Source organism: Embiotoca jacksoni, unplaced genomic scaffold (genome assembly GCF_022577435.1).
Source record: "Embiotoca jacksoni isolate LCO1_2020_lvr unplaced genomic scaffold, fEmbJac1.0.p SCAF_28, whole genome shotgun sequence".
NCBI classification, from domain to species: Eukaryota; Metazoa; Chordata; class Actinopteri; family Embiotocidae; genus Embiotoca; species Embiotoca jacksoni.
In genome coordinates, this window is record NW_027185379.1 from 2,926,853 (window position 1) to 2,951,847 (window position 24,995).

A 24,995-nucleotide genomic window follows, 5' to 3' on the forward strand; every position below is an offset into this window, starting at 1 on the left:
ATAATTTGAAAATGTAATAATTTCTTAAATTGTGTTTAAATTCTTTAAAGTGTTGAGCTTTCAGGGTCAATTCAATTCCTTTTTCAAAACGCAGTTTATTTTCAGAAGTATTCGTTTATTTGGGTTATTAGGTTTTGCTAAAATGTGCTTTGCGAAGCAGTTTGGCCTTCATGCTTGTATATGAAAAGTGTCACTTAAATAAATTGTAGTGTTCACGCAGCGGTTTGATTGTCTTTGTTTATTTCTCCTGATGTTTTCCCTCTCTCATGGCATTTGCCTTAAAGGTTAAAGAAAATTAATTACGAAATAAAGAATAAAACAGCCGAAGGGCTTTTGCTAATTTGCTTGAGTTGATGTGACTCTATCTGACCTTCCAAAATAAAATTATAACATATTATTAGATTATTTCACGCTTTTAATCTTTTGTTTCTTGACTGCATCAGGGTTTAAAGTAATCACCTGAAATAGATCATTTTCAAATATCAATCTCGAGATGCTCTTTATTCCCCCAAATTACAATGAATGCAAAATGAAATGTCTTTGTTCTCTATTAGAGAAGCCTGCCATTACTCAAGTGTGAAGGAGGTGAGAATAAATCGGTGTGCTTCTCACAACATGAAATAATTGTACTGCTCGCAGTGAACATCAGCACTAGTCAGTTGAAGTCAAACAGTTGTAATATCCTTTTATTTAGCAGCCAACGTGAGCGGCTGTGCTTTCCAGTTACCTCACATTTGGCATGTTTTAAGACAATCAACCGCCCACGTGTAACAAGACCTCCGATTGAATAGTACGGCCTGTCAGTCTCGGGGTCGGGTGCTGACATAAAGGAGGGAATGCTCCAACTTGACCCCGATATGTCTGCCTCTGCTGATGAGGCATCTGGTTGACATGCTGCAACGATCACAGCTGATATCAATCAGTGCAGCAGATCAGAGAGAGAAAGCAGAATGCAAAGGAGCCGTGCTAACATATTAAACAGAGTACGCAATGAGAGATATTTCTCAAGTGAGAGTGGGGAAGCGGGCGTTGTCATTATGAGGAGGGATGCTGAGCATTGTGAGAAAAGGGGGATGTTAACGAGGGCCAAATACATGGAGAACAGCTACATGAGCTGACTTTGTACATTTGGGTTTAGGTGTGATGTTTGTTAATCAAAAGGAGGATAAACAGAAAGGAAAAAATGGCTAAAGATAGTAACTGAAAAATCTAGGTGCACTTTATACCTCTGATGACTCTCATACAGTTTTGGTAATTGCTAGGAAAAGGTTACCGTTATTGTTATTCACAGCATAAAGGCAAGTTGAGGAACTGTGAGATAACTGTTGATATTAAGCTGATGGCGTAATGGAGGCAGAGCTACTCAATTTCCCAGGGTGTGATTGCATCTCAGGCTTTGTCTGGAAGACTGTGATGCTTTGAAGTTCAGAAACCTGATCAAAAGGCAAACACTCTGACTAGAGGTCACGAGAGTCACCTCATCAATAATAGGGAAAGTTACGTTCACAGCACTGCCTGTCCTTTTCCTCTCTATTGATTTTTTTTGTCCTGTGTGTTGGCTCCCACATGTAGTGAACACTACCAAGATCAAGAAGTCATGGGAAAAGCTTTTCAAGAATGTGAGTGCAGGCGTGTTTATTTTGCCTCAGGGCAACGTCCGAGACCAAAGAAAACTTTAAATCCAGAATTCCAATAAACATTTATTTACAAAACAAAAATAATGACAAAGAATATTTCGAGAGTGAATACAAAACGTGATAATATGATAAAATACATTACCATACACAATGTATATCTTATGAATGTGTTAAATAAACTATGCTTCGATTTTTGGAATCTGAAAGAACTGACGAAACAGGCAGCCAGTGTTGGTTTACTTTACTTTATAAGGATTATTGCATTTCAGTTTGTGTTTAAGGCAAGAATGAGACATAAAGAGGAGGTGGAAACACTTCACATAACAATAAAGCAACGTTACTTTTCTGTTCATCACAGGGCCCACTATCACATAAACATCAATGAGGAGGGGACAAAAAAGAAGACGAGAATAGTCTTTGAATTAAAGAAATAGTTATGTAACAACTTTACAAATAGACTTGGTCCATACATTTCTCATTTAAGAACAGCTTTAAAGAGAAGTACCAGTTTTCAAAGCCATGTGTGTGTGTGCTGCATTATGAAACGGTCCCTGCAGTTGTCAGATGAGTGGTGTCCCATGATGTGCAGAGCACCATAACGACTTGGTGTCTTTGGTGCCCGATGTGCTGTACTGGTGTGAGTCCACAGAGTCAGAGTCCTCTCTCCCTTTTTTTTTCATGCCGCCTGAGGTCTCTGTCCGTCCCCCGTCTCTCTGATGCTCTCTTCAATACGGGTACTGCTTCTGCTTCTTCCCTGCGAAACAGGACAGCCAGGTGCACAGCAGCATGGCGGCCGCCGCCCCGGCCCCGGTGCAGTAATAGGCCCAGCCGATCTGGCAGGAACCTGCAGAGGAAAGCAGAGGATTTCACGTTTTATTATATCCGTCTGTGTATCAGGGAAATCTCCAGATACCCATTATTAGATTTAAAACAAATTTGAACAGATAAGCCCTTGGCCAAGGAACCACTCATATGATTTTTATAGAACAAGAATGAGTGTTAGAAGAGAACTGCCCCTGCTTGCTCTAAATTTATGACCTCTTTTATGTGAATTGCTTTTAAATCTCACATCACTTTGACAATTAAAGAGAAGAAGCGTGACCTGTCAGTCACACGCTGACTGACTCTCACAACAACACTTCTCTCCAAACCCAGATTAGAGGAAAGCAAATTGTATCGCGATATAAAGAAGCCTATTTGAAGCGCTGGAAAAAAGAAATTAAAAGTCAAAGTAGATTAGAATGTTATCTACACATAGATTATAAATTGGCAGGATATCTCTCCACTGTTGGAGATTGAAAGCAAAGAAGGATCCTAAACCAAGTACAGGCTCAGTGACCAAATATGACATCGAGAAAAGGAAGACAGAATCATGACAAGAGAAAACTGAATATAATATGTGGTAAGTGTTCAACAGTGGAGTTCACAGAGCACATGCACACATCCACATGTACACATAAAGAGAAATACATGTTTTAATACCCATACATTTTAATGTTTTTAAAATTCCTATTACCCTTATCCTATACATAACATGTATGAATATTAAGAGAAACTATATTTGCATTTTCAATGTATCATGAGAGTACTGCACCATACCTTTAATCTCTTAGATCCAACGTTAACATGTTAGTGTTAAGTGCAGAGAATGGTGTGAACTGCTTAACATTTTAGTTCAGGCTAATACATTTCCCTTCTCTTTGTGAAAAAAAAAAAAGAGTGAGCATTGTTAAAACAAATGCACCGAACATAGTTTAACTTCAGTCTGGTATGTGGCAAATGCACAAGACAAACTTTGAGAAATGCACACTTTTAAAGCACACCAGTGTGGCACAAAAAGCTGAAACTCAAATATAACCTTAAACATAAAGTGACTTCCTAAAACCCATCTTCCACAATCCTCAGAGGAAACTACGTGCATTATTAAACAGGATCCCACATGCAACTGAGTCTAAGTTCTGGAAAATCACGTGAGGACCATTAAGACTTTTAATTATAAGCACCAAATTTTCTGAGAATATGTGACTGAATAATACAATCTAATTACCAGCTGGGGGAAAGGAAGAGGAAGCGTCACATTGACCAGTCATAACAACTGTCCACTGACTAAAAATTTAAAATATTTCTCAGAGTCTCATTTTCTATTGCATTTTTCTTCTCTGTGTAGGTGTCAAACCCAATTAAAATGAGCTTCCCCTCTTCTTCTATTATTAAAATGAAATATGAGGGAATGTTCCATTGATTAAAAAACATCCCATAAAAGAAGTGATTTCATTCTGGGGACATGAATATTATAATTTTCATACTAAACATACGTGCAATTAATGTGTGCAACATTAAAAGTTATCAAGTACTGACTACGTTCTTCATGATAAATTAATGAGGGATGAATTAACAAGTGGAGCTTCAAAAGCGGCAACCGAACGTATTGTGTGACATCCTCTTTTCACGTGCGAGAACATCTTGTGAGGTGAAACTGAAGTAACTAACTTCAACAGTCGTCTTCGACAAGCAAGTCGATTTGCCACAGATACTAAAACAGCACTTGTGAACAATAATCTATAGTAACGGCTGTTTTTTCAATGAGGGAATTCATGATAAAAATGATAGATTTTATTTACATAGTATTTTTGATGTTTTGATGCATGATGTTTTGTACAAGTTAAAAGGATCAAAAACAACACAAAAACATACATCACACAACCTTAATCACATTAAAAGCAGCTAAAATTGAAAAAAAAAAAAATAAAAAAAAAAAAAAAGGCATGCTCTGTTATTTCAGTGTTTAACAATTTAAATCAGTCAGAATTACATCTGTTTAAAATATGTGGTTTGGATTTAAATGCTGCTAAAGTTGCATTTATCTGCAAACATAGTAACAGCTGTAATCACGAATCTGTCACAGAAAATGTGTCAAAACAAAGGGTAAGTGTTGGCTCTATTTTTAAAAAGATACTAAGATATAATGTCAACGAATTTAAACAGTTCTGAACACATTTAACTGTTATTGTGCATGTTTATTAACTCTTATCTTATTCAAAGAACTAACTAAATTTGTTTTATTTTTATCTTTCATCCACCTGTCCAGAGTAATACATTTTAACACCAAATGACCAGATTGTCATTAAATGAATGCGATTAAGCTGTCTAATGGTGCTCTGGTGCCTTTGCCCAGTCAAAACCTTCCCTTGTGCAACACTTTGATTCAAGACAAAAACAGAATCTAATGGGGCACTAAATACAGTGCAACACCAGAGTTCTGTGTTGGGTTGATAAAGCGGGAATTGTCACAAATCGTTCAAATAATAGCTCACCTCCTGCACACGTAGGCAGTATAAGCATTATAAAAGGCCAAATGTAACCGCTAGCACAGACAACGAGGCCAGCAACGTGATAAGGGTGTGATGATTGATTGATGGACACGTCATGACAGATAAGAGCCAATCAAGAAGTCTGTTACTGTTTTCAAAAGTGTCTGTTTTAGGAGTTCAAAAATGTCATGTGGATGCTTGGCGTAACTGTAGCTGAAGTTATGCATTATAAATGAAAATGAATTAGTCTATAGAAGAACTAATAGAGGAATTTTTTAAGAAGTTGGTCGTGGATATAAATTCTCCATAGTGAATGAATCCGACCATTCCTATAAATCACCCATCATTTGTGCAAGATGTGATGGTCCTCTTTTCTGCCTCTCTCACTCTCTCTCTCGCCTTATTACCTCTATTTCTTTCCAGCTGTCTATCTTCTACAGTGCCAGTGTTAAGACGTCCGTCAGAGTAAGTTGGCTGCACCTGAGGAAGCAGTGGCCAAAGGATAGAAATTGACTGCTATCCCAGTCATTACCTTTTGCTAAGCAGCCGGGACACCCGTCAATTAATTTCATCATTCATTCATCATTTATCTGCTTCCGAGTCATTTTCTTTTACTTCTAAACTCATACGAAGAGCAATCAAAAAGTTCAGAGACTGCTCCTGTTGCATGCGAACAGAGCACAGCGCCGTGATGTGCTCAAGTCCATGGTGAAATTGCAAATACAGTTCAGCTTAGTTTATTAAACACCCTTTTTCTGCTTTGATTAGTGTGCAAACTGTCTCATTTGTTGTCAGTCCTGAGCCAGATTTGTAACAATCAAAATCAAATGGAAAAATGTCCGAGTCAAAATGTCAGCACTAAACACACCGAAATCAGTCTGACTAATGATTAAGCTAAGGGTGAATTTTCAAAAGTTTTAGAGGCAGTGACACCAAATAATTTTTCCATCTACTGTCTGCTAACAATGTCAAAATATTTAACGTAAAAACACTTTGATTCGCATCAAATAAAGGAGCAGCTGCAGTATGAATACCTCTTCTGCCTCCCTTGTGCATATTACTGTCTGTGAGATAGTCCTAAAACACCAGCTGCATACAGAGCACAAATTGAGCCCCTGCTTATTCTTCCCACATATTTATAGTTATACAACACTTTAGAAATTGCCATCTATTGGAGCTTTTGTTGACTTTTTATCATGCATTTTAATCACCTCTTCAGTAAAAAACTTTCTTACAAAAAAAGGCAGAGCATCATGGGTCAGATACAACGTCTGTAGGTGGTTTTACACCTTTTGTAAAAAAAACATTCAGTGAAAACAAAACAAATTCATGAACCATCTGTGTGTAAATGAAGCCTGCGTGTGGGCAGACAGCTTACCTAGTTGAAATTGGTTTGAGCTGTTGTTGCAGGTCTGTTGTACCTCCTCACTGCCCCATCCCAGTGGATAGAGTGCACAGCCTGATCCTATGAGCAGTCCTGGAAACAAGATGAAGAGGAGGAGAGTCAGTCAGCGTTGAGGCAACTGCAGCAACACAACTGATCACTGGGGCTTCAAAAATATCACAAAACATGGCTGGAGGCTGACAAGACACTTGTTAGAGGAAACCTGCAGCAAGGACAAACTCTCACCAAGGTGCTCTTTCAGCTCTGCACAGATTTTTTAGAAGATTTTGCCTCTGTGGGTTTTCATAATTTAAGAACCCTTTCATTAATGTGAATATTAATGCAAATTAGTGTGTTAGTATTTTTTTTTTTATTGTTCCAGATATGCAGCAAAATGAAATGAAGTTAAACCCAGGTCTTATTTTTTAGCTTAATTTGTTTTTTATTGATGATGAAAAAGACAATGAGCTGCTGTTCTCTAATAGAGTGATATGTGTGACCTAATCTCTGCGATTTCTTTCCCCACTGATTAAAAGTTTCCAGCAGATACTGACAGAGGCAGCTCTGTTTAATTGCTATTTTTAAACAGCAGAGGCAGCTCTGACCTGTTCCAGCAGTTTTACCCGAGAACAAGCCTCACATTCTTTTGTAAAATGACACACAGTGATTTTACCACTTTATCACACTTCTAATGCAACAAAACAAAGCGCTCCCTTTGCCAGCAGCTCATAAAGCCCGCTGCAAATGAGCAACGAACATATGCAAATAGCTTGGAAATTTCTCACAGAGGCAACACTGAAAAAACAAGCATTTGTTGGGTATGAAATAATTACTGTAAAACTCTGGAAAATCCTTGAGGGACTGCTTTATGTCAGTGATTAAAGAGACGTGTGACTGCGCTGAAAGCTGCATACACAGACAAGAGTAGAATCTAGTCAAGGCCATTACATTAAGGATTAATATTCTCAATATTTGCTTGCAGCCAGGTCTTGAGAAGTTATTCCCTGGATGTCAAGGCCTGTCTCTTGAAATTACCCAGTGGGGGCCCCTGGTAGGTGGCTCTGCCATCACATTAGCTTAATCCCCTCCGATGTGTCAGCCCTGCTATCAGTTTTGGGATGTGAAGACGGCAGCAGAGGAAGAGAAGGCAGGAAAGCGCTGCCTTCCAACCTGATTACCCCTGCCATCCAGGACTGCCGTATTACATCTAGACCAGATAACAAGCAGGAATTAATCCACATGCTAATGCAGATGGGCTCAACAAACTGGCTAACATCTGAGGTGGAGTAGGAAAAGTGAAAAAGACATCTGTGTTTTCCCCAGCTGTAGTCAAAAGGACAGCAAATGTCACTGGCGCAGTTCTGTGAGAAGAATTGACTGGCTGGCTATTGCACCGGGGGGTAGAAAATCAATTCAGTGAAACTCTGGCATATTGATGAGAATGAAGGGATATAAAAAGGCTCTGACCAAGTCTGTGTCATTACAGCTCAGGATCAGAGGGGATCCAGGGATTTTCATATCGTAACAACTCAGCCATTTCTCCCTTAAAAGAACTTCAGACGAGTTTCTGCTTCAGACCTGAAATTACTACCTTCAGCAGAGCAGTGGGCTACAGGAAAAGTAAAACAGCAGCATTTGATGTATATCCCTGTTCAAGCACTCATGTACCCCTGACGAACTTAGAAAAAAGAACAAGGTACAAAAATGCATTCAAGAGCAAGTGTGCACACATGAAGGCTTTTAAATGGTCTCTGTTATATAATGCTATAGAACGTGTTTTGATTCTAATTTGTAACAGTAAAGACAGTAAAGCATGCCAGCATGATAATGTATTCGTGATTAATATTAAACAAAATCAAAAATTCACTTTCAAGTGTTATGTAATGCAGAGATACAGCAGCATGTAATCAAAATGGATAGTCCTTGCAGCAACAGAGAAGGCAAATGTGTCTTTGTTTTCAAAAGACATTATTGTTTTTTTTCCAGCAAAGTGTAAAATTAACATTGGAAAAATCAAGATTTATGGGGATTCTTAATCATACTTATAGTTAACGCTGGTTAAAATGAACAAAACCATAAAGTTGCTCGGCTCTGTCGAAGGCATCACAGGTAAGAAAGGGAAAATAAAGACTTCAGTGCAGTTTCCACATCAAGTCAGATTATGATGATGAAAGTGAACGCTGAAAATCGCTCCAAAACTACAGGCAGAAGGAGAGTTGTTGCCACAAGACAACAGACAAGCGCTGAATTCTATTGTGTAACTGCAGAAAATGGGTTTTCTGCTGTTTTTTTGGGGCTAAAGTCACAGAGCCTTCGCTGCAGTGCAATGTGAGCACTCACATGCTACCGTGACCCTATTAAGACAGATACTGCAAAACACAAATAATCCCTGTGAGGCCAGATTAACAAAAATATGAACATATCACGAAGGTGCAATTCAGTTCTGTATCTGGAAACCAACGTCTTTCTTACAGCTTTTTATTTGTTTGATTTATTTATTTTTTCCCAGGATGGTTAATTCCATCAAATCCCATCCTCCACACTCAGTATGTGGGTTATTGAAAACCAAAGGTAGGGAGGCTGGTGACTAGGATGTAGGAAAAAGATTACCAAGAATGAATAAGGCTCCTTCACATAATGCTTATGAGCCAAGCAGTTAGAAAGAAGTGTGGAGTTGTGTGAGGCAACTACACCTCAGGCTCTGATTCTGCATGCAAGCTGCTGCAGACAGATACTTCCATTACTTCCAGTCCTTCTTAACTTCCTAAGCTGACACAGATACCCCCGATCTGCACAAATAGACGGCCCAGGATTTGTGTCATTTGGCATGTGGTTGTCAGCTACAGCAATGTTTCTCAACGTTTTTAACTCGTGACCTCTTCAACTTCAGTAAAGCCTTCTCATGACCTCCCTCCACAGACTGCATGTGAACACTTTTTTTTTTTCTTCTTCTATAAATCCTTTTGTGAATTCCCCTAATTTTCTTGACCCAAATCTAATGTCCTGGGCATGAGAACAACTGAACTGACAGACACGCCACAATCACAAGCACTAAACCCCATGCTAGACTTCATAAGATAAGATAAAACCTAATGATCCCCTTGGGGAAAAATGGGTCCTCTTTAGCGGAAAATAGCAGTAGCAAAGAGAAAATATCAATTACAGCATGATGGTCAATGTAAACAGCATTTCCCTACAAGGTGAAAGACTTGAAACTTTCATGTTCTTTGTGCTGCAATTTTAATTATGTGAAAGATTTTTGAAATCTTGGATTCAGAGTAATTTCTGTTTGAACTGATGAAGTCTTTTGTGAATTTCATAGCTTCGCCCAAAGCACAGAAAGGACATTTTCTCTCAGATGACAGGAACAGCTTAATTTTGCTCCGAGCAGATGGCCATCTCATGATGAAATCGTTGCGGGACTACATGGAGCTGCCGTGAGGATAGATGGTGGAATTCATCAGGAGGCTGTTACAGAGTCTATGCAGCAGCTACATGACACTTTAAAACAGAAATGATCATAAAAGTGAGAAATCTTCCACCACCAGCGTCCACAGAAGTTACCAAGAATCCAAATAATGTTTTCCTTTAGCAGCATCAGTCAAGCCCTCAGGTCAAACTTAAAGATGCCTTTGGCTTTCTGGGAAATCAGGAGAGGTTGAAGCGCCGCTCTGTCAACACAGACCTGGCAGTTTTGTTTGTTTACCTTGTTGCTATTCGCCGGCAACCACTGTTTGTAAAACCTGAGCCCATTTTGGAATTTTCTTTCGGTTGCTATAGCAGCCGGCTGATTCTTGATAGTCTTCAGTGGTGGAGGAGGGAAGCAGGAAGAGGAAGGGGGGTCAGATAGCATGAGCAGTGCAGAGCAGAAGAAGCCAGACAACTCATTCACAGATCAAGTTTCAATTGATCTCCATGTGGTCATTATCCGAATGACTATCTCAGGCCTAATGGATTCTCTGAAAGGCTCCTCTATGAACTGGGAAAGAGTTGGGTTAAATGGATTTAACCAAAAACAATCAATCCCACATATCTGTGTTCAATCCATAAAATCTGCTCTAATATAGTGATCTTTCCTCCGCTTCCCCTTGCTTCAGATTTCATCATCGTAGTTGAGCTCACTTTTGAAATCGCCTTTTCGCTGGATTAAAACGAACAGAAGTATTTTATTCCATCAGGGCTGAGCTATTGTTCCCCATCCTTTTTCTGTCAACGCTTTTTACCTGAATGAAAAACTGCCCCCTTTTCATATCCCCTACATTCTCTGACTTAGGCAGCGCTGATGCCTTTTGTCAAGCCTTCCTGCTCTCTGTCAAGACCCGAGGAATTTCTTTACCCTCCTTCATGCCTCAAGACAATACCATTCAAGGTTATCATTCAAGAGGCCAAAGAGGGCAGAGGAAAAAAAAAAATAGCTGCTGCTAAAGCTGGAGAGAGTTTTGGTGGCCAGGGAATTGCAGTGGGGATGTGCCTGGATGAGCTAACTTAATATAAGACATTCCCTTTTGGGCTCGCAGGATCATCTAAAAGAGGCAGAGAAAATGTAATAGCAACCACACTTGGGAAGGCAGGCCTGTGCTGTGCCACAAAACATCACCTTTACGCCCTTTTGATCTTGATTCTGTTTTATAATCTTATTTTTCTTCTCAAGACAATTGAAAGAAAATGCCAAAGACAAAGGGCTCAGTCCCAATGTGGTTTCAAATGTTAAAATAACAATATAATGAAAAGAGACACAATATAGTCAACATTAGGATCAACAAAATGCTTCACGACTCCAAGAAATGCATGACAAAAACCAACGGCTTAAAATGACATTGTTAACATGTTAATGAGTGGCTGACCTCATTCTCATTCTCTCTCGGTTCACTTTTTTCTGAGCTTTAATAAAAAGCAGCCACAGGTTCCCAGTGTCACATCAGCCTAAACATCCTGGGTGACTAATCTGTCCACAGACCAGTCCCTGCATGTTGAGGCATGTTTTCTCTCCTTCCCTTGAAACACCAGGCACAAGTACAAGTACAGCTGGCATGTCTGCTTTTTCTATGCGGTTTTTGATTTTCTCTGTTATTCAAAGCTGGATAGACGCTGTCGTTTTAAGAAAGATGTACTCCTGTGTGAGCATTTTTTCTGGCAAAGCTGGTGTTTTTTTACGTGAGCGAGAGGGGGATTGAGAGTTTCAGTTGAAAAGAGCAGTGAGAGATGGTGAGGTGGAGGATGAGGGGGATGCAGAGAAAGGAGGGATTTCAATAGAGTATGTGAAGTTTTATATGAAGCATATAAATACTGCTGCAGCCAATGACTGACATTGAGCGTCATTAGGTTCATTGGGTTTCCACTCATTTACAAAAATGGTTAATCATTGGTATTCAATTCTTCTGTACTTTTATATATAACTTCTGTTGCCTTTTTAAAAAAAATAAAATAAAAATTATCACTTCTTAGAGACTGCCAGACTGTTTTTCTGTTTGGACCGATGTTTCCTCAAAAGTGTATATAATTGTAAAACTGTGTGAAGGGTGACGACACAGATCTGTCAGTCTCTCAGTTTTTGGCTTCACAACTTTGAAGCTGTATTACTGACCAGGCTAGAAAGATCAGAGCTCCGTGACAAACAAGCTCAGACTATTCATCCCGAGTGGGACCATCATCTTCATGACGCATTCTCGCCTTTCCCTTCTGGTATTTGCCACCGCCGGCCAAAGAAAAGATCAAATCCAGACAAAAGCTCCTTTATCCCATATTATTAGGTCATGTAAATGGGAGGTCTGCATGCTTGTATTTTGATGTCATCCTGCCAACCTACATGTTTTTTCATGTATACTGCTGCAACCAATGAATGGCTTTGTCTTAAGTTTCTGTCTGCTGAACATCAGCTGCCTTCTGGAACCAATTGATCACAACCTGAACTGATGTGAATTGAACTATAGTCCTTTAAGCATCTATCAATGCACAATTGTGTTCCATCAATTAGAGAAGACCTCAGTCTTCTTTTGGTTTAGCATATAAATTTACTTTAGTTTTTGCATCTTCTCAGTTGTGCATGACATGTTCTTGCTGTGCTTTGATGACGAGATTTAGACAAATTTAATCATTGAAAAAAGTAATATTTTTAAACAATTTTAGAATGAAAGTTTCTCTTACTATGCAGGTCTGAAAACTGTTTTTCCATGACAGGAACTTAAAATGTTTTAATTTAGAGCTGCAACAATTAGTCAAGTAATCAATTAGCTGATCAATAGAAAATTAACAGCAAAGTATTTTAATAATCAAATAAAGGTTTTGAGTCATTTTCTATTGAAAAAAAAAATGCAAAGAACTTTTGATTCCAGCTATAAGTGTGAATAATTTTGGTTTCTTCAGTCCATCATGATGATACAATGAAAATTTTTTGATTGTGGGCTGTTGGTTGGGTCAAAACAATGAATTTTAGGTTGCACCGGAAAACATTCATCAATATTTTTCAGCATTTTCTGATAGAAAAAGACCAAACCGATAATCTACATAACAATAACATAACCAACAAATTAATACATAATGAAAATAACTATTATTTGCAGCCCTAAAGTAATGAAGCTATTGTAACGTATTCTGATCTTCCCAAAAGTAACTAGCTGAAGAGGCGATGCTAATTCCTGGTGCTTTCCGGGAGAACAGTGCTGTTGCATGTCGTTGGTCAAGCAAATGTAAATACAAAAAGGTCTACAAACGTCTAGGGTTGGGGTGTACTACATAACAGTGTGCAGCAGAGCAAACTGCAAAACAGGTGATGATCATGAGCACTTAAAAGTTCATGGAAAACTGTCAAAATGCGATTTATCACTACAGCCATCAGTTTTGATTACATATATCTGAGGAACAGGGCAGAAATAAGCCCAGAATGATGCACAGAATGAACTGCCTAGTTGGTTTGTGCCACTCTCCTGTAACACAGTCTCATTTCATTCCATGTCCACCGATCAGTCACCGGCACTGTGTGGAAAGAGCAGTTTGTGTTTTATTGATCCGTTTCAGTGCTTTTCCGACAGGCATTCCGTCAAGAGCTGGTCTTATCTAATCGCACCACTCATTTGTCACACAGTTTCCAACCAAAACCAGTAGTTAATAAACACGCCAATTACATGAGCAAATTAATTTCTGCTTCATTAAACATTGGTTAAAAAAGCATTAGGTCCACAGCGCAGGAGCACAACACATAACATGAAATTTGCACAAGCTGAAACTGGGGTGTGCTAAATACGAAGCACATAACTTTCAAAAGAGAACATTTTCTGGATGTGTGGGGAGAATGAGCTTTTCCCACAAGGGTGTAAATATGTTTTGTATATCTCACTCTTTCCAGCGACAAACCCATTCCTGCCTGAATCCTCCAGCCTGTCTCCTATGATCCCATATTGCAAATTGGACACTCTTCCCCCTACTTTCAGTGAAGAGAAAAAGTCAATAAGGGTCATGCAAAAAGAACAAAACAAGGGGAAGAATTCAGAGACATCCGGGTGAAAAATTCCTCTATTTCCATTTTCCAAAATGCATTGCATACTTTCACCTTTCTCTTGTGAATCTAGTCACTCGTGCTAAACTAGTGTTGGAATCCGAAGCATGAAAATGGTAAAAACAGTGTGTTTTAGTTGAAACCTGCCAGATCAGGATCACCTGACTGCTAATATACTGAGCTGGTAACCATTTGTTTCCCCATTTCTTTCACAAAGTCCAAGGAAAGATTAGCTTTTGCAATATCTTGCAATGCGGTGACGATAAGCTACTTCACTTGTACATGGCATAGATGGAATCCATGCCTTATTTGGGTTAAATTTGACAAGTTTATAAAAGCTAAGTAAGAGAAAAACATACTAAAAAGAAATATGTGTATCCTCAACAAACTGCTGCACAAGTGCACAGTAGTCTGTTTTTTCAATTTAAAATGTGTAGGCTGTTCCATCCATCAGAGAGGCAGGTCAAGGGAAGAAGAAAATCTGCGATGAGAACAACCAAGCCAAAGGGTATGGAAATCCTCCTCAGGGAAGGATCTATTTTATAGGGTTCTACAAGTGCAGCTCTTCTAACTGGGTCATGTCTGATGCGTTGAGCAGCACCCTCCTCCCACTGAGAGCCTGACAGAAAAGCATGATGGAAAAGTCAGAATGTACCTACAGCAATGGATTTCTTAATTAGCCCTAAAGTAAGTGGTAAGCATGCTAGCAGAAGGCCTTCTGGGGAGAGGGGGAAATCAAAGACACTGCAATCTACGCTGTAATATTCATGTTAATAGCATCCAAATATGCAATAAATGTTTTAGTATCCTCCACGCAGACACTGGCAGACATCAAAATGCCTCTCTGACAGTACTGGGGCTCATCATGTGAGCAGCTCCACGCCACAAACACAAAGAGCCTCCTTTGAAAAGACAATGCAACGCTTCAGGGATTGAGGGAAAAACTGACTCCCACTGCCAAGTGTACAAAGTACTGCACAGCCTGTGTTTAAAGTTCCGGCCCACTGCATTCATACTGTCTTCTGGGACACAGCAGGCAAGCTTATTACCCCCGGGGATTGAGTTTAAGCAGTCTTACCCTACCCCCAAAAGTCAAATATTCCCCCAACTAACGGGTCATTCTTACTGCAGGATATCATCATGTGAGTGTAATATGAAAACTATTTAGTAGAGTGGAAAACTCAGTGGGACACGAGGCCCATTCTATGGCTGTGGAAGAGTATACAAATAATCATCATTGAGAAAACAGCATTTCATTCAAGTGTAATGACAACATGTTAGTTAGATACAACAGTTTAAAAGAGCCCACAACATGTTGATGTGAATATTGATGATTTTCTTAAAGTAATAGTTGGTTATTTTGAGTTCAGTTTCTTACCACTCTCATATTATTGTATTATCATTAAATGCAGTGAGCAACCGGCCAGCAAAGTTTAGTACAGAAACTTGAAACATCAGGAAACAGCGAGCTCTGTCCAAAGCCAAAGGCTACATATCTACTGACCAGCTCCTCTGAAGTATCCAAAATCATATTTGTTTTCTCTGTCCAAAAAACAAAGCATAAGAACTTGTGTATTTTGGCAGGTAGATTTTGTTACTTTTCGACACAGTCAGGCGAAGCGACGTGGATACTGGTGGTACGTAGCGTTGTTTTGATCAATGTTCTTATCTGACCGTCTCCAACAAATTCTCACAGTCTGAATCTATTGTTTTACGTCCGAGTTCATTCGCTGTAATGTTATCTTTTCAAAGTTATTACCTTTGCCAAGGAGGTTATATTTTCAGTACAGAAAACCTACTGGCCTGATTTTCATAAAACTTGGTAAAAAGGAGAAGCAAAGGCCAAGGAAGAACCCATTACATTTTGGTGCTGACATAAACCCAGGTGTGGCTATGAATTATTTGTCATTTCGCAAGATGCGAGAGCATTGGGACCACGAAATGCCATACATCATAAAATCCAGTAGAGTGAAGTTCAATAGTGACAAGAAAATAGGCAATTCTAGCAATGCAATGACTGTATACCGATGCACATCCATAGGTACCGGAAATCCTCTGGGACACATATGCACTTGCGCAAAATTAATACATCAAGCAGTCATTATGGCGCACTGACGACAGTGTTTTATAGGGGAGAACTCGAACAACAGCTGGGAAATGAGGCTTCAGCAACGCATATATAAACTTTGACATGATTTTCTAATAGTTTTGGAAATACATTCAGAAACTTGTTCTTGATTTGCATATCACAGAAGAGCGGACTATTGTCCTTGGCAGAGGTAGGTGCTCTCCGAGTGCCCTTTTAGTTTCTTATGTATTGCTCGAGAGAGGTTGTGATCAAGCTCAAGTGGCTCCGCTTTCATCACATGTTGTTATCGTGACATTTGGGCGCTCTGAAAGAAAACGGCATAAATGAGAATACATTATGTAACATGTAATCTGTCAGCAATACAATGAAGAGGCAGGGATCGGTTATGTGGAATTGTGTGTGCTCATGACATTTTGTATGATACTGATGTGGTATAGTGATCCTGTAATCATATTATATCAAGCTTATCCTGTCCGCTCAAGGATGAAAAGCTATTTCTGCCCCGATGAGTCCGCAGATTGAATCCAAACAAATGTCAAGAAAAGGATACCGGTTCTATTTCCTATGAGGATTTGTCACGATCATGCTTTTTTTTTTTTGGTTGTTGTTGCCATGCCAACTATGGGTAGTAAAATTAGTAAAGCTATTATGTTGAGATAAATGTTACTGATGCAACTACAGCGTGGAGCCTCAACAATGTTACAGAGTTCCTAATCAAATCTAGAATAAACTAAAAGAGACATGAAAGTGACACGTTGGAACCACTTTGGTGTTAAAACGTCTGATATGGTAAAACATGATGAAATATCCAGAGGGCTTGAAGGCTTTTCCCTAACCAGTGATTATTTTTTACCTCTTGGTGTGAGTACGGTCTAAATGTGATGACTTGATTCTTGTGTTGACAGAGATATTCACATAATGTTCATCTTGATAAACTGGTTGTATTTCTTCAGTTAGGCTCTCAGGCAAACTAAATCAAAAACAGTTAAGGCAAAGAAATCAAACCAGTTGGATGAGTATGAATCCTAACAAATTGAAACCCAAAGGAGTGAGCACTAGCAGGTGGGCTGAAAATGAAGCAGTTTATGTGGGTAATTACAGAAGATACAGTAAACACCCATAATTATGTGAAATAAATCCATTACTTTCTTTTTCCAACTCCTGCTTCCATTTAGGAAAATGAGAAAAAACATGATGTAATGCAGAATGAACGAACAATGAAGCCATTATTCAGCATGGTGTTTTCCTAATAACGTGGACTTTTAAAACAGGATGGTGTCCTGCTCAACTTTCTTTTAACTATGCTTCAGACAATACAACCTTGACACCTCTATTACACTTCTGCCTCCCACAAACACATGGTTTCAAGCAAGCAGCAGGCATTCATGCCGTAAGAGTCAGTGGATCATATGAATCCAAAGATTATAGTGGAGGCGCAAGGACGAATGAAAATCAATAGTTCTCTCGAGTCCTTTCTAAAACTGCATTCACCGAGTTGTTTCAAAGAGGGGAAAAAAAATCTGAACACAAAGAGATGCATTAAGATGTAGGAGCAATACTCTTTATGCACTAGCGGTTTACAAGCAGTCACAGTGGCTGTGAGTTTCTACTGTCCCACTGCCTTAGTCAATACTGGAATAGCAACAAAATATGTCTGAATGCCATATAATTCATAATTAGCCCCTTCTTTGTTTTCTGAAACACATAAGGACAAGAATGAAATTCAGGATATCCCGTGGCACTAAGCAAAGCTAAACTTTAATCTCTCCAAAAAAGCATTTAAGACCTACCTGAGTGGTTTCCACTAATGCCTGCCGGTTTACAGCAAGTAGCAACATTTTGCATCTGAACGAGGAGACCGTTCAATGCTAAATCAGTTTACCAGGGATTAGTAAGTATTACCTGAGAATCTCTGACTTCACCAAGATGTGAAAGGTAGTTATTCTGTGGATTCAACCCCTTGCTTTTTATCTATTTATTTTTGTCCAGAAAAAAACATCCAACATTTTTATAGTAACCTTCTCAAAAAGGTGGTGGCAGTTCAGGTTATGACCCGGTACTGGTATTGCTGGGAGGAAACTGTTGAATTACAACCATGTCTCCGACTGGGATTAAAATCATCACTGATCTCCCTCAACTATAAATTACTTCCAAATCTCAAGTTATATTACTTCAGTGCTAACAGAGCTTTATAAAGTTCCATAATAAAGTACCATCAGTATTCATGGACATGAACCTCTTCAAAAGCTTAAAATGAGATAAAACTTGGGTCTGCTACACTGATGTATTAGAGATTAGCTTTGTGGGATGAAACTGTGAAATTTTACTGCAAAATTAACTTTGTGTAATTATAGGGCTCTCAGCTATGAGGCAGACAAGTTTGCCTCTGTCATGTCAGGAGTCCTTTGAAAGACCTCATCCACAAAACATTCCCTGAGTGGATCAAGAGCAGCTTGTTACTCCTCACAAATTACAACTGTTTTCCAAGATCATAGGTCACAGTATGTGCAAACCCTTTTTCAAGAGTGATTTTTTTTTTATTTTGATTACTATAGCATTGTCATGGCAGCCTCACAGTGACTGAATAGCCTGCCAAGGGCTGTTGAGAATGTATCACTGGAGATTTCAGAGCCAGTCAGTCTGATTGATTGAGCCATAAAGAGTTTGTCTGTGGGGACATCGGGCCTCGGATAAAAGATTATGAGGTTGTTGAGTGTTGATTAATCTCATAGGATATACCCTCTGGCCAGTGGTGCTGAAAGATTTATATTACCAGGGTCTCAGCAGCAAAATATACGTACACTGAATCGGAGTGATTTGAAGTCAGCGAGGACGTGACAATCCCATAGTATCCTCAGGACACGAGCTAAATCAAAATGGAAATTTCACAACTCCATAATGAGTGCACTGATTGACAGATGAAGCATAACAGAACATGGGTGACAAAATAAATTGCATATCTCGAAGGCAACAATGACAATTTCCTTTTTGCTTACTTCTAAATAAGGACTATGATGGCGACGAGAGAAAGAAATTCCTCTGCATATTTATACAGGACCTTGTCTGTGTCAAGCCCTGCCCCACCCCCTGGACTTTGGCTGCCTGATTATTATTCAGTGAATTCATTAAGACACAATCGCTAGTGTCTGGGAACATGGGAACTCTTGATGGAGGAGAGCTTGAGTTCAGCCTACTGGGTAAGACCATAAAGAGGAAAAACACCCCATCCCCCAAACGTGAAGGTCACTACGTCCTTACTCTGTTACTGATTTGATGATCAGAGATATACAGCAGTTGGGGGCGTTCGGTGTTATGATCTTCATATGCGTAAAAAGATCAGCGCTCACTCCGCCTGAGGAAAAAGGTAAATGTGAGTTGGACTTTAAGCTTGATTGTCCCCAAAGGCAATCACCCACAATTCATCACCTTGGAGGGAGTGTTGTTGTTCTGTGTTGTAATATAGTGTTCCCCCTTGTAAGCAATAAAAATAAATATAAATGAGATCAGACTTTGTAGCTCGCAGACCATCCATCCGTCGAAGTTGCATCCCCACCCCTATCTCCCCAACTATTAAAATCAATGTCATTAAGATGAATGAACAGCAGAAACCGAGGGGGACATCGCGTAGACAAACTCTTCCGGCTGCTCCAGTGGTTAATACATTAAAGAGGCAAACTTTGGTTGCGTCCCGGCAACCCAGTGATGAATCATTCCTTGGGGAAGCACTTACACACTTCAGCCAGTTTAATAAAAAACATCCCAAAAAATACGTGCCGCATGAAAGCCTCACAATAATAAATCACAAGTGATGCACACAGCCACGCTGCACAAATCCACCACAGTTTGGCTTGGCCCTCCGCCCACTGCTGGACTGTCAATCTTGTGCGTGTCTTTCATCCTGCTGTTATCACTGTGACTTGCTGCACGAAGGGATATCTCTTTGTCATCACCCGTTATCTCTGAAAATTATTTAAAATTATCAATCAGAGGCACACACTCACTTCCCATGGGTTACATCTCCCAAGTTATGCTTCAGTATTTCACTTTAAGTGGTCTCTTGATGGCTGAGTAAAGGTTTTGGTTGCACCAATTTTAAGGTGTTCACATCAAAACTGATTAGCATAAAGAAACAAAGGAGAATATAATGGAGTGTTCTAGTAGTTCACAGCATCCCCGAGGGAAATCTGTGCCATATCCTGAAGCTTCTTTCTGTTTTTTTTGTTTTTTTTGCACCACAATGAAGAAGAAACACTTTGATCATCTACTGCATCTCACTCACCAAGAGAGGACGGAAAACAGAGTCGGGGCATAAGAGTTGAGTTTTCCACACAAGGGAATGCAGAGCAGAGGAAAATGAGGTGAACAGTCAGAAAAAGCAAAGTAAAAAAAAAAAAAAACTCAAGCAGCTGCAGCAGCATTGACAGGAAACTCAGTTGCTGAAGCAAGTGTCAAAGAAAGCAAATTGCTAAACCCTTCTGACACATCGTGCAGTCTCCTGGTTGTCACAACAAGAGTGGAAATTAAGTTGCCACCGACAGAGAATGCCAAGGAAAGATTCCCAGCATCAAGAACAATGAGTGTGCTGACAAGATATTGTTTCACTTAAGATAATTAATTCACAAATTGATATTTTATTGCTCTTTTGTCCAATAAAGGATTTGAATTATTGTGCTCACCATCCTGAGTGTCTGCCATGGTGCCAAAGCTAAAATAGGCTTTCTCTCAGCAGGAACCAGAGCGCTCTGTCTCCAAAAGATGCTTTCTTTTCTTATAGAGCTCAGTCATGGCACACGCAGAAGCATGAACATGACAACATGAGTGAGTCAATAAATGTACCCAGGCAGAGTGCTTTTCATTTCGGAAGGAGGGAGAACATGCACTTCAAAGTTCAGCCTACGGGGTCAAGTAAGAATACAATAGAACACGGAGGAATCTGTGCCAGCTGAAAATGCATCTTGAGATGGCGAGAAACTGTTACGGCAGCAAAAATAGCAACAACAAATACATCAATGGTGCGTTTGAGTTGAGGTCAAAAGGAGAAAAAAACTATTTGATAGCTATGTTAATTAAATTTGTGTATGAGTGTGTTCGCTTTGGTAGTAAGCATTATGGAATAGAAAATACATTTGTGGTAAATCCCTTCATAAAAAAACTGTTGTGACAAAATACCTACAATAAATCAGAGGAAGCATTAACTATCATTCACACTCAAACTCAATGGCTCAAATGCATAAGGTAAAAAAAAAAACACAAAAGGTTTTTGTATCAGGTGAATTTCAATGGAAACTGCAACAAAAAAAGGAATGTGCTCCCACGAGTGTGTTTGACTAAGATCAGGGGCATGTTGCAAAGGTTTAAGGTACCCATTACTGCTGAGTGGAGCAGCAAGAGGATTAGTGGTACCCGGAGGGCACAGATGGCACCGAAATCCACTGAGCTGTTCTGAAAAGGTCACGCAAAATACAGGAGAGCCCCTCCCCCCCACCCCCACCCCCCACATTCGCTGCAGCTAACAGATTCCTTAGGCCGGCTCATGCTCGGGCTTTTAGTCCATCATCAATCCCCTGAATGCCTCACAATCATTCTTTTCAGGTGTGGAACAGAGACGGCAAAGGAGATGTCTTTAAAATGTCAAATGACAGCAGACCTGACTTGCAGTGTCATTGATGAGATTGTGCCAAAGACTGCGTCAGAAAAAGATGCACATGCACATACATCCACTTCTCACAGAGCACATATGAATTGTGGTGCTCCTTTTCATTTGGTTTGAAGGTCATTTGTGACCCTTTAAATTTTCTTCCTCATTTTTCTTTGTCATACTTCATGTACTCATGTTATGTCTGCTGTCTGAATTGCAGAAAGGGGACTTGCATCCCTCCCGTGTCTTGTTTTGTTTTACTGCTGTGTTTGTGTATTTCCTGCTACCATACGGCTGCATCCTCCCGAGGCGCTGGCTCCTCCACCAACACCATATGGCAAGGCCAACGAGGCAGGCAGCACTCTGCACGACTCAACCAGCAACTCCATTCTCCACGTTTTCTTTGAGTGATCCAGGACACCGTTTACAGAAGGACTTAATACTGCATAACAGAAATACAGATACCAACTACACATTCACAATCTGACCGCAGCAAGGCAGAGACACAATTACAAGAACAGATGGGAACATATAGACTCACTGGATAACAGGTGGTGCTTCATGTGATGCTGACCTCAACCTCAAACCTCGGGAAGGTTTTCAAATAAAAACGTAATTGTTATCTCAGCGTGGACTCCTTTGACTCGTCATACTTCCTACATGACACCTTTGAAAATGTGCATATGGCATTAAAAATTAAATAAGTCTCTTATATAAGTGTTCTACAAAACTGTATACCAACTTCCCTAATATTTTCTTTCTACTGAAACAAAATTTTAGTGTGGGGTATATCATCATATGATAGACTGTTCATTCTGAGCTGTAAACCAACAGAATATTAGATAAGGATAGAGTCTAAAAGCACGTTTGTTTTTACTCGCATGTATCTAACCACAATGAGGTTATCATTTAAGATCTTTTGTTTTTCGGGATGTAAAAGTTAGTGTGCCCCTAAAAGCCTTGTCCTTACAGTTGAAAACTATGACTATAATCACTGAACTATGCAGAGTAGTTCATGATGTGACTCAAAACTCTGTACACTCCCACACTTGGTGAATAACTACTTCAACTACATGTGGATGTAAAATGAGCTGCATTTCTCATTTCTGACCAATTTTGCTGGACAATTTATGAGAAAGTTGATAGTGCATCTTCATGTTTTTGAAGTTAAGTTGGAAATAAAACGGAAGGACTAATGACAGCCAAGTGAGTGGTGTGTTCATCCAGTCAAGTGCAAGGGGGTCAGCTGTCAGTCAACTCTTGTACAGTGTGGTTGAAATTCTTGCCAGGCCACGATGAGCAAAGTGAAAGTGTGGCTTGGCAGTGGGAGAAAAGCATTTATTCCAAAAAACAGAAATTACAAGGTGCAGTGCTGCAGTATTTTGGTCAGTACTAAACTGAACTGCTGGACTGAAACTGTTGTTGCACTTCACCCTGGCAACACAACATGTACACTTGCCCATCAGCTCCTCAGCTTGGGAGTTGGTCTGTGTTGTGATTGGTTGGAAGAGGTACTAACATCAAAACATCCCGAGTTAATATTTTTACCCTTCAGTTTCTCCCATTTTGGTTCCAGCAGTGTAAAAATGCAGCCAGCTTGTGGAAGGAAGTGTGAAACCAACTTGGCTGCAAATAGATTCACCCAGCCCTGCTGGCCAGACAGGCATGGGGAATATGTGTTATAATGTGAAGATGAAACATTTGTACCCTGAGATCACACTTCACGCACTGTTCCACTCTCGACTGAAAACTCGGTCCAAATGGAAAAGTGTTACATTACACTCTTCCTCGGGATGTTGTAAAAAAATAAAAAAAATGCACGGAGTTTTTCCCGCATTGATGCCAACTTCCAACCCTGAATCTACGGAAAAAAAAAAAAAAAAAAAATCATCTTTACGAGATACTATAAAATTTTATATTGCAATATTATAATTGTCTATCTAATTAATTCCATCAGTCTACATAAGATCCTGCCGTAGAGCTGTACAGTTTGCAGGAACATACACTGAATGCATTATGCAGAAACTGATACGAAGGAAGACCTAAGGAGTGCTAGTGAGTCAGCACCACCCCTGACATCTGTGACTGATTACAAGTCATAATGTGCCAGTAATAAATGTGCGAACATGAGGCGGTGATGAATTTAACACTGTTCCCCAAGGAAGCGGGACATTCCATTGCATGTCTTATTACTGTCTCCTCCTGCTGATGGTTTAATTGATCCTTACGGGCTCACACAAGGAACCCTCTTCTGCCCATCCAAAGATCATGATGACCAATAGGAGGGGGCAAAAAGAACCACAGCAGCTTTTAACCCAACGAGCCCCTTGTTCAACATTTAATTACAAGGCTGTAAGGCAATGAGCCTCTTGTTATAACGCGCAGTCGCTGGACCATAAAGGTGAATGCAGCGTTTTAGTACGTAAATTAATTTTCATTGGGTAGAACTTGCTTTTGCTCTGTACAGAAAACATGGAAATAGGGCCACCGGTCTGATTGGCATGTCCTGCTGCCAGGGCTTCTTCTGCTGTGGTGCGTGCTAAACTGAGCGCCTTCATGGATGAATTCAGAAGAGAAATGCAAAGCATGGAGGAATAGCACTCCGTTCTACCCACAGAGGTTGACCACGGCATATGCTGCTTATTATTCCCCGTGTCTGCTTGTTTTCTATTGTATTTATAGCAGGGGGAACTTGATTTAGATCGGCTCCATATGGTGATTCGCTGAAGGGATGTGTGCCACATCTTCCGTTCTTCAGTGTAATCTCCCCCTCTGCTTACTAGCCTTTATTTAAAGATGGTAAGTAAGATAGCAGGGCGTCGCTCCTCTCTCTCTCTCTCTCTCTCCATCTTTCTTGCTGACACCAGATGCTGCTGCACAGTTTATGACGCTAGCTGAGAGAAAATGGGAAGCGGGGGTTAAAAAAAAAAAAAAAAAAATCCCTCCCACTTTCTCTGGTGGTATGCAAAGATTCCACAGGCGGCCTCCAGAGCCCCTTTCCTTCCTCAACCCTCCCCCAGCCTCAGCTCCCATCAGCCTTCAGCAGGGAGGGGGAAAGAGTGGAAGTAACTGAGGTGAGGTTTGGGGCGTAGAAGAGGAAGAGGCATATTAAAAGCCGTCTTTACCCTCTGACTTCAACATCTGAATCTTCTTTTACCTCACTATATAGATGTGCAGCTGGATTTTCAGCGATTTCTACCCACAAAGGTAGCGAGTGTGGGTGGCAATTTCTTTCATGTATTCCCACTCCACGGGAAATGGTAGGGCAGGATAGCTGAGCTGCCAAAAGATGATTTTTTTTTTTTAAACTCATTAATTCTCCAAATACGATACACAGGCACCACCAGCAGCAAAAAAAGAAAAGCAAAATAGAATTGTCTGTATATTTTGGACCATTTCAGGAGTCCAGACATGAGCCCATTTCCTCAGTAATTCGATTTTACA

At 39.9% G+C, this 24,995-nt stretch overlaps 1 protein-coding gene across 1 annotated transcript in view; it reads right to left on the minus strand.

Annotated features, from left to right (window-relative positions):
• Positions 1 to 1,682: 1,682 nt before the first annotated feature.
• LOC138205298 (LHFPL tetraspan subfamily member 6 protein) overlaps positions 1,683 to 24,995 on the minus strand; it is a 42,813-nt gene continuing 19,500 nt past the window's right edge. The window contains exons 3-4 of the mRNA XM_069161196.1: positions 6,327 to 6,425; positions 1,683 to 2,481 (exon numbers count right to left, since the gene is read on the minus strand). Of these exons, the coding sequence (XP_069017297.1) occupies positions 2,363 to 2,481; positions 6,327 to 6,425 (218 nt within the window). The 3' untranslated portion in view covers positions 1,683 to 2,362. The remainder of the gene's footprint in view (positions 2,482 to 6,326; positions 6,426 to 24,995) is intronic.